The following is a 9,373-nucleotide window of genomic DNA, read 5'->3' as shown; positions in this document are numbered from 1 at the left end:
TTCTCTCGCCGCCTAGCCCCTCTTCTCTTCCAGGTTTCCAAAATGCCTTTCCAGGCTAGAACCCAGGCTGTGATCTGCTGGCCGGACACAACACATATCTACAAGGAGAATCATTTTGATGAAGAAGGACCCACTGTTTGAGCTGATCTGACATTTCTTATAGAATACTTCTTATATCGCTAAAGAAATGGCCTTATTCTTAAACAAAACAGAATCACACTTACCCTTCTACAGACACTCGAAGAAGAACATCCACGAAGAAAAATAAAGCAATCGCTAAAGAAATGGAACGATAGTCCAAAGGAATATAAATTTTGTTTTCAGAGACATTTAGATCGACAACCACAAGAAATACATCCAGAATGACCAGGAAAATTCCAAATATTCTAAAAGAAATAGAGTGGAGGTATTACTTCCATACAGTTACACAATATTAAAGCCAATGGTTAGATGTTCCCAGGTCCTTATTTAGACCTAAACTGTCCTATGGGAGAAAGAACAATGGTGCTTTAGAATCTTTTTTTTTTAAATATATATTTATTTATTTAATGTAAGTACACTGTAGCTGTCTTCAGACGCACCAGAAGAGGGCATCAGATTTTGTTATGGATGGTTGTGAGCCACCATGTGGTTGCTGGGATTTGAACTTCGGACCTTTGGAAAAGCAGTCGGGTGCTCTTACCCACTGAGCCATCTCACCAGCCCCTCTACTTTTTTTTTTTTAAAGTTCAGCTTTCACCCAATAAAAGTAGCAGTTAGTAGATAAAGTATGCCCCAAGCCCCTTCCCCTCCACTTCCCCTGGCAGGGGTGTGATTTAGAACTCCAAGCTAGAACAATAAATCTGAAGTCACAAGTTTCTCAGTATAAACTCTTTAAATGCTCAGAATTCATGAGGAGTTTTTTTACAAATTTTTTCACAATGAATTAAATCACATTTAACCAAATATATTTAAGACTTTAGCAACAAAAAGGAGCGAAGAGATGAGTCATATAGTCCATTTAAAAATGCTGTAAACATGGGGCTGGTGAGATGGCTTGTGAAGTAACACAATCACAAAAGAACTCACACAATATGTATTCACTGATAAGTGGATATTAGCCCAAAACTTAGGATACCCAAGATATAAGATACAATTTGCTAAACGCATGAAACTCAAGAAGAATGAAGACCAAAGTGTGGACACTGTGCACCTTCTTAGAATTGGGAACAAAACACCCAGGGAAGGAGTTACAGAGACAAAGTTTGTAGCTGTGATGAAAGGATGGACCATTTAGAGACTGCCGTATCCAGGGATCCATCCCATAATCAGCTTCTAAACGCTGACACCATTGCATACACTAGCAAGATTTTGCTGAAAGGACCCAAATATAGCTGTCTCTTGTGAGACGATGCCGGGGCCTAGCAAACACAGGAGTGGATGTTCACAGTCAGCTATTGGATGTATCACAGGGCTCCCAATGGAGAAGCTAGAGAAAGTACCCAAGGAGCTAAAGGGATCTGCAACCCTATTGTNGGAACAACATGATGTACTAAGCAGAACCCCGGAGCTCTTGTCTCTAGCTGCATATGTATCGAAAGATGGCCTAGTCGGCCATCANTGGAAAGAGAGGCCCATTGGACTTGCAAACTTTATATGCCCCAATATAGGGGAATGCCAGGGCCAAAAGAATGGGAATGGGTGGGTANGGAAGTGGGGGGCGCTATGGGGGACTTTTGGGATAGCATTGGAAATGTAATTGAGGAAAATATGTAATAAAAATATTAAAAATAAAAAAAAAATGCTGTAAACATGGGGCTGGTGAGATGGCTCAGCGGTTAAGAGTGTTGACTGCTCTTCCAAAGGTCCTGAGTTCAAATCCCAGCAACCACGTGGTGGCTCACAACCATCCATAACAAAATCTGATGCCCTCTTCTGGAGTGTCTGAAGACAGCTACAGTGTACTACATATAATAAAATAAATAAATAAATAAATAAATAAATAAATAAATTTTTTTTTAAAAAATGCTGTAACCAGTAAGAAGTTTTTCTCAGTGAAATTTTCAAAAACTGCCTGATTATATTCATGGGTGCACACATGGATCCTGCACACAGGGTGGAAACATGAAAAAGAATTCAATTCCATAAACAGTTGCATGGTTAATTAAATTCTTAAGTATTTTTAAGCCTTTTCTTGCATATTTTTTTAAAAACTCCTTATACATGAATTATTTTCCTAAACTACAAAGATGAATTAATTCAACTTTAAAGTGTTTTTCTTTAATAACCAAAGAGTCTGTTGAAATATTATTAATTTTGGAATTATCAAGATAACTCAGTAGTAAAACACCTGCCATTAAAGTTTGAAGACCTGAGGTCCATCCTCAGCACCTATGCAAAGTTAGGAGCAGTACAGCACCTGTAACCCCAGTCCTAGGGAGGCAGAAGCAGGAGGATCCATGGAGCTCGTTGGCCAGTCAACCTAGCTTAGTCAGTGAGCACTGGTACAATGAGAGGCCCTATTTAAAAAGAGTAAGATGACAAGAGATACCCAATAGTAGATCTGTGGTCTTGTATCACAGACACAGGAACACACACACACACACACACACAGAGGAACATACACAGACACAGACAAACACACAGAGGAACATACACACACAGACGCAAACACACACAGACAAACACACATACACACAGAAACAAACACATATAAACACACACACATACATACACACATACTCACAGACATAAACAAACACAGATAAACATACAGACATACACACAGAGACATACACACACATACACACAGACATAAACACACACAAACACATACAGACACACACACAAACATACACACATACTCACAGACATAAACACAGACAAACATACAGACACACACACAGAGACATACACACACATACACACAGACATAAACACACACAAACACACACATACAAACATACACACACAAACACATACAAACATACATACACAAACACACATCCACACAAACATACAGCTACACACAGAGACATACACAGACCACACATACAAACATACACACATAGACAAACACATATAAGCACACACACACACACACAGAAACACACACATAGTTACATACACACACAGATACACATACCTGCAAATACTTGTACATATACCTACACAAATAGGTAAAACATTATACACACATATAATATTAATTTTAAAGGAAGCAATTATGTTATATAAATCTGAGTCATCAGGTAGAAAAGAAATCTAAAAAAATATAGTTCAGGAATTGAGTAATTTTGAGTGTATAGGAGATTTAGCTTATACTTATAGAATTTATATTTATAGAATATATGATTCATTATTTTTACATTTTTGAGTTAGAAAATATTAATATGCTGCGATTTAGTTTTGAGCAAAGGTTATTTCTTTGTACATCTTAAATGTCCAGTTTTAACCTAACCTCTAAGATAGGTTAGACTGCATTAAATATGGATTCGTGAGCTAATTAGCAACATACTGACAATGGACATTCTTTTACTTTGTTCTGTCTTGGTTATTGGAGGTCCTTTCTCATTAAACTTTTATAATTAAATATCATAGATATTTAATTACTTCCATTTCTGTTCATTCACATACCTGAAGGCAACCGAGGACACAAGGATGCGCACAAATTTCTTAACCACATTCCTAAAAAAGTTAGTAAAACTAAATCAATCACACATTCCCCCAACATGCTATAAACTTAGCGAAACGAAAGAAAGCTCTTTATAAGTATAAATTTTAAATAAAAGTTCTCATCAGTTGCATACCAAATGTTCTGTGCTCCTAAGTAAAATGTTTACATTTTTTTGTTCCTATCTAGAATATATGTAAATAAAACACTATGTGTTGGGTATTTAGCAACTTATCTTCTGCATGTAAAGTTCCAGCTCCAACTTTAAGGAAACGTTGAGCTGGAGACTAGTAAAATAAAGCATCATGCCATGGAGATGGGTAAGAGTGCTCAGGGGAGAAATATTCCCATGTCTGCTCTTCCATTAGCAAATTAGGATCTTGGGCAAATCACCAGGCTTGGGTAGATGGCTGATGCTATGTGAGAGGAGCTGCTGTGAGCTCTCTGAAGACGGCCTGATCTATTGGGCAGTTCTCCTACACATCAATATGAGATGAATNCTCATACAATAACATTGGTTAGATGAATTAATGATTTTACAGAATTCCAGATTTGATTTAGTTTTAGGAAGTTAGGACAGTTGATTATGTTTAAGGAAATGTGGTTTAAATTGTTTTGCCAGAAAGACATAATAAAGTTAGAAGTAAGGGTAGAATGTGCCCCTCTCTTGTAGAATAGTGAGGGTGGCATAGGTCTGAAAAAGAGTACAGTGAGCCTTTGTGCTTTACAACCATGCTTGTACTTGGAAGAGAAAAATAGACTTGGGACAAGTTAATGAGCAAAGAAAACATTTCATTCTNGGTTGGGTCTGAGTTCCTGAATCTTGTGATCTAGGGATGTGACCACAGGTTTTGGCGTGTACCATGAAAAGACAGGGTTATAAACAAAGAGCAAAGAATTCGACAGTGAGAATAAGAATAGAGAAGAGATGACTAGCCAGTTTAGACGAACAAGACTTCAAAAATAAGACGCAAGATGATGATCTGTTTTTTGATAACTATAAATTATTGTCAGCTAAGCATGAGNGAAAACTTGCTACTATAGATTTAGCTTGCTTACACTTTGTCAATCAATAACAAAAGAATTGTTGCTTTGGGGTCATGATGAACTTGTGGAGAGAGTGATAGATGGAAAATGTTTAGTTAGGTATGACTTTCAAAAGAAGAATATATAATCAATAATCCTGTTGTGCTTTCCTTTTGTACAATGATTTTAACCTGTTTTTGAAGAATATGTTCTTGTGGTGATTGTTTACAGAGAGTATGTAACTTATGGCTATGAGGTAATATGTTTCTTGAATAGAGACTTCTGTCTTATGTGGTCTAAAAAGGCTAAGGTAAAAAATAGAGCTCAAACAACTTCATATATATGTATGTGTATGAATGTATGTATGTATGAAGTTGTTTGAGGTTGCTTCATCCACCAAGTGTGTGTGTGTATGTGTGTGGTTTGTGTGTGTATGTATGTATGTAGGTATGTATGCAGTTTGTGTGTATGTCCTTCTTGCTGGACCCCTAAGAGTTCAAAGAGTCTCTCATTGATCACATGAAGTGCAGGCCCCAGATAATCAAGCTTTGTTCCCTCAGAGATATGTCTACTGAATGATCAATCACTGACTTTATGCCCTTGCCTCAGTTTCCCCTGACCTGTTGAGGCTGGTCTTCAGTAGAGAGACATCAGAGTCCTAGCAACAAAATAATGGATTTCTTTTTACAAATACAAACTGAAGGGGCACTCCCAAACTCTTTTGGTGAATCCAGTATCTTTCTCATACCCAAAGAAGGTAAAGACACAGCAAAATGACAGACAGACATTCCTGATAAACAGAGATACAAAAATCCTCAGTAAAATACTCGTACACTGAGTAAAAACATATTTAGAAATTCATTCTCCATGGTGAAGTTGGCTTAATCCTAGAAATGCAGTGTTGGCTCAATGTGCATAAACAATAAACATAGTAAAGCATGCAAGTTACCTGAGNAAGGCATATAGTTATTTCAAGAGATGTAAAACACAACCTTTGGCAAGAATCCAACACACTTCATNATAAAATCCCTAGAGAAAGTAGACCTGGAAGTGAGGCACCTTAGCATCCTAAAGGTTATATATGAAAACCCACAGCTACATTGTCCTAAATGTAGAAAACCACAAAACAATCTCATTAAAACCTGGATATGACAGGGCTGCCAATTATCCTCACAGTGTACAGCTAGAAGTATTAGCCAAAGCAATAATGGAAGAGAAGGAAATTATAGGTCCATAGCAAAGAAAATTCAAATTATTCTTAGTTACAGATGATAGTGTATTGTACATAAGAGATTTCAAAATTCTATCAGAAAACTGCTAGAAATAATAACAGTTTCAACAAAGGGGCACAGTACATGAGAATTTATAAAACCTTTCCAATACACCATGACAAACATATAGAGAAAGAGATCACCCATACACCCTGATTAACAACAGTATCAAAGGCAATAAAGTAACGTAGAATAACCCTAACCAAGGAGGTGAAAAACAAACTTTGAAATCTCTCAAGAAAGTAATTAAGAAAGACACCAGAGAATGGAAACATACCCCAGGTTCATGAATTGGTAGCACTGATACTGTGAAAATGACCATCCTACCAAAAGCANTTTAAGGATTCAATTCAACCTCACTCAAAATTTCCATTTCATTCCTCCCAAAAATGGAAAAAATCCTAAAATTCATATGGAACCAGAAAAGACCTGTGCGCAAAAAGAATAATACTGGAGAGATTGCCATTTTAGACCTCAAGGTATATTATAATGAAACAATAACAAAATCATATGACATTGTCACAAAGTAAACATGTATTCTAATGGAACAGAAGACCCAAGTGTGGTTACAGCCTTCTCATATTTGACAAAGAAGCAAAAAACAACACAGTTGTAAAAATAACATTTCCAACAAATGGTGCCAGGAATCTGGATGTCCTCATGCAGAAGAATGAAATTAGAGCTATATCTATCACCATACCCGAAAATTAGATGCAAGTGAATCAAAGACCTCAGTTGAAACCTGAAACACTAAAACTGCTAGAAGAAAACACAGGCAGTTCCCTACAAGATATAGCTGTAGGAAAGAAATTTCTGAAAAGAACTCCATTTGCCAAGCAATTTAGGACTGAATTGTCAAGTGGAATACCTTGTTAAAAAAATGCTTTGGTCGGGTGTGGTAACATGTGCCTGTAATTCTAGCACTTGGGAGACAGAGACAGGCAGACCTCTGTGAGTTCAAGGCCATCCTGTTCTACAAATCGAGAGCTAGGGCTACACATAGAATCCCTATCTTGAAAACAAGAGGGTTCCAGCTTGCAACTCTGCCTGGGGCAGAGCTAGCACTCCAGATTCCCTCCCACATCTAGAGACAGCTTGATTCCCAGGAGGTCTATCACAACCAGGCTAACAGGTGAGTCCTGCCCACCCCACCCCAATACCTGGCCTAACTGGGACCCCCCTCCCCATGGGACCCAGCAGATTCAGGATCTATCCACCCTTCTGGAGACACATCATCTTTCTGTTCCACAACGGTGCCCAGGAGCAGATCAGGTGCTCCAACACCCTGCTCACATGCCTACACTCAGAGACCACTTGATTCCCAGGAGGTCTGTCATAACCAGGCTCGAAGATCAGGAGCACCAGACACCCTGCCACTCCCAGAGATAGCCTGACTCGAGGAGATCCAACATCACCATGCTCATAGGAGTGATAGGCTCCAGCCAGGGACAGCAAGACCAGTTAACAGTTAACCTGATTGCAAGAGGCAAGCATAAGACAATAAACAACAGAAACCCATGCCACTTGGTACCATCAGAACCAAGTTCTCCCACCACAGCAAGCTCTGGATACCAGAGCATACCTGAAAAGCAAGATTCTGATCTAAAATCCCATCTCATGAAGATGATAGAGGACCTTAAGAAGGACATATATAACTCCCTTAAAGAAATACAGAAGAACACAGGGAAACAAGTAGAAGACCTTAAAGAGAAAACACATAAATCCCTTAAAGAAATACAGAAAAACACAATCAAACAGGTGAAAGAATTGAACAAAAATGTCCAGGATCTAAAAATGTAAAGAACAACAATAAAGAAATCACAATGGGAGGGAATCCTGGAGATGGAAAACCTAGCAAAGAAATAAGGAGTTACTGATGCAAGCATCACCAAAAGACTACAAAGATAGAAGAGAGAATCTCAGGCATAGAAGATNCATAGNAGATACCACAGAACAGTCAAAGAAAATACAAAGTGCAAAAAGCTCGAACCCAAAATATACAGGAAATCAGGACACAATGAAAAGACCAAACCTCAGAATAATAGGAATACAAGAGAGTGAAGAGTCCCAATCCCAAAGGACCAGAAAAAAACTTCACCAAAATTACAGAAGAAAACATCCCAAATCTAGAAAAAGAGATGGCCATAAATGTACAAGAAGCCTATAGAACACCAAATAGATTAGACCAGAAAGAAATTCCTCCCGGCTCATAATAATCAAAACATTAAATGCACAGAACAAAGCAAGAATATTAAAAGTGGTAAGGGAAAAAGGTCAAGGAACATATAAAGGTAGACCTATCAGAATTACACTCGACTTCTGAACAGAGACTCTAAAACCCAGATGATCTTGGACAGATGTCATGTAGACCCTAAAAGAACACAAATGCCAGCCCAAAATTATACCCAGCAAAACTCTCAATCGCCATACATGGAGAAACCAAGATATTCCATGACAACCCTACAAAAGATAACAGAAGGAAAGCTCTAATATAGGGAAACTACATCCAAGGAAAACCAAGAAATTAATCATCTCCTAACAAACCCAAAAGAAGAGAACCACACCAACATAATACCACCACTAACAACAAAAATAACATAGATCAACAACCATTGGTCTTTAATATCTCTCAACATCAATGGACTAAATCCCTCAATAAAAATACATAGGCTAACAGACTGAATACATAAACATGACCCAGCATTTTGCTGCATACAGTAAACATACCTCAGTGATAAAGACAGATACTACCTCAGAGTAAAAGGCTGGCAAAAAAANTTCCAAGCAAATGGTCTCAAGAAACAAGCTGGACTAGCCAATAAAATAGACTTTCAACCAAAAGTTATCAAAAGAGATGGGGAAGGACACTTCATACTTATCAAAGGAAAAAAATCCACCAAGATGAACTCTCAATTCTGAACATCTATACTCCAAATGCAAGGGCACCCACATTTGTAAAAGAAATGTTACTAAGGTTCAAACACACACACACTAAAACTCACACAATCATAGTGGAAGACTTCAACACCCCACTCTCACGAATGGACAGATAATGGAATCAGAAACTAAACAGAGATACAGTGAAACTAACAGAAGTTATGGATCAAATGGATCTGGCAGATATCTACAGAACATTTACCCTAAAACAAAATAATATACCATCTTCTCAGCATTGCATAGTACCTTCTGCAAAATTAACCATATAATTGAACACAAAACAAACCTCAACAGATACAAGAAGATTGAAATAATCCCATGCCTTCTATCAGATCATCACAGAGTAAGACTGGTCTTTAACAACAACAAAAACAACAGAAATCCCACATAGTAATGGAAACTGAATAACTCTCTACTCAATGATAACTTGGTCAAGGAAGAGAGAGAGAGAGAGAGAGAGAGAGAGAGAGAGAGAGAGAGAGAGAGA

General features: G+C 37.8%; 1 protein-coding gene across 1 annotated transcript in view; it reads right to left on the bottom strand.

Moving 5' to 3' along the window:
- The window catches only part of LOC110300151 (phosphatidylinositol 3,4,5-trisphosphate 3-phosphatase TPTE2-like), an 82,157-nt gene that overhangs the window by 42,338 nt on the left and 30,446 nt on the right, over positions 1 to 9,373 (bottom strand). The window contains exons 10-11 of the mRNA XM_021170221.2: positions 3,616 to 3,666; positions 225 to 386 (exon numbers count right to left, since the gene is read on the bottom strand). Coding sequence (XP_021025880.1) covers positions 225 to 386; positions 3,616 to 3,666 — 213 coding nt within the window. The remainder of the gene's footprint in view (positions 1 to 224; positions 387 to 3,615; positions 3,667 to 9,373) is intronic.

Source organism: Mus caroli, chromosome 8, assembly GCF_900094665.2.
Source record: "Mus caroli chromosome 8, CAROLI_EIJ_v1.1, whole genome shotgun sequence".
In the NCBI taxonomy this organism is placed as follows: domain Eukaryota; kingdom Metazoa; phylum Chordata; class Mammalia; order Rodentia; family Muridae; genus Mus; species Mus caroli.
This window is presented reverse-complemented; position numbering and strand designations above follow the sequence as displayed.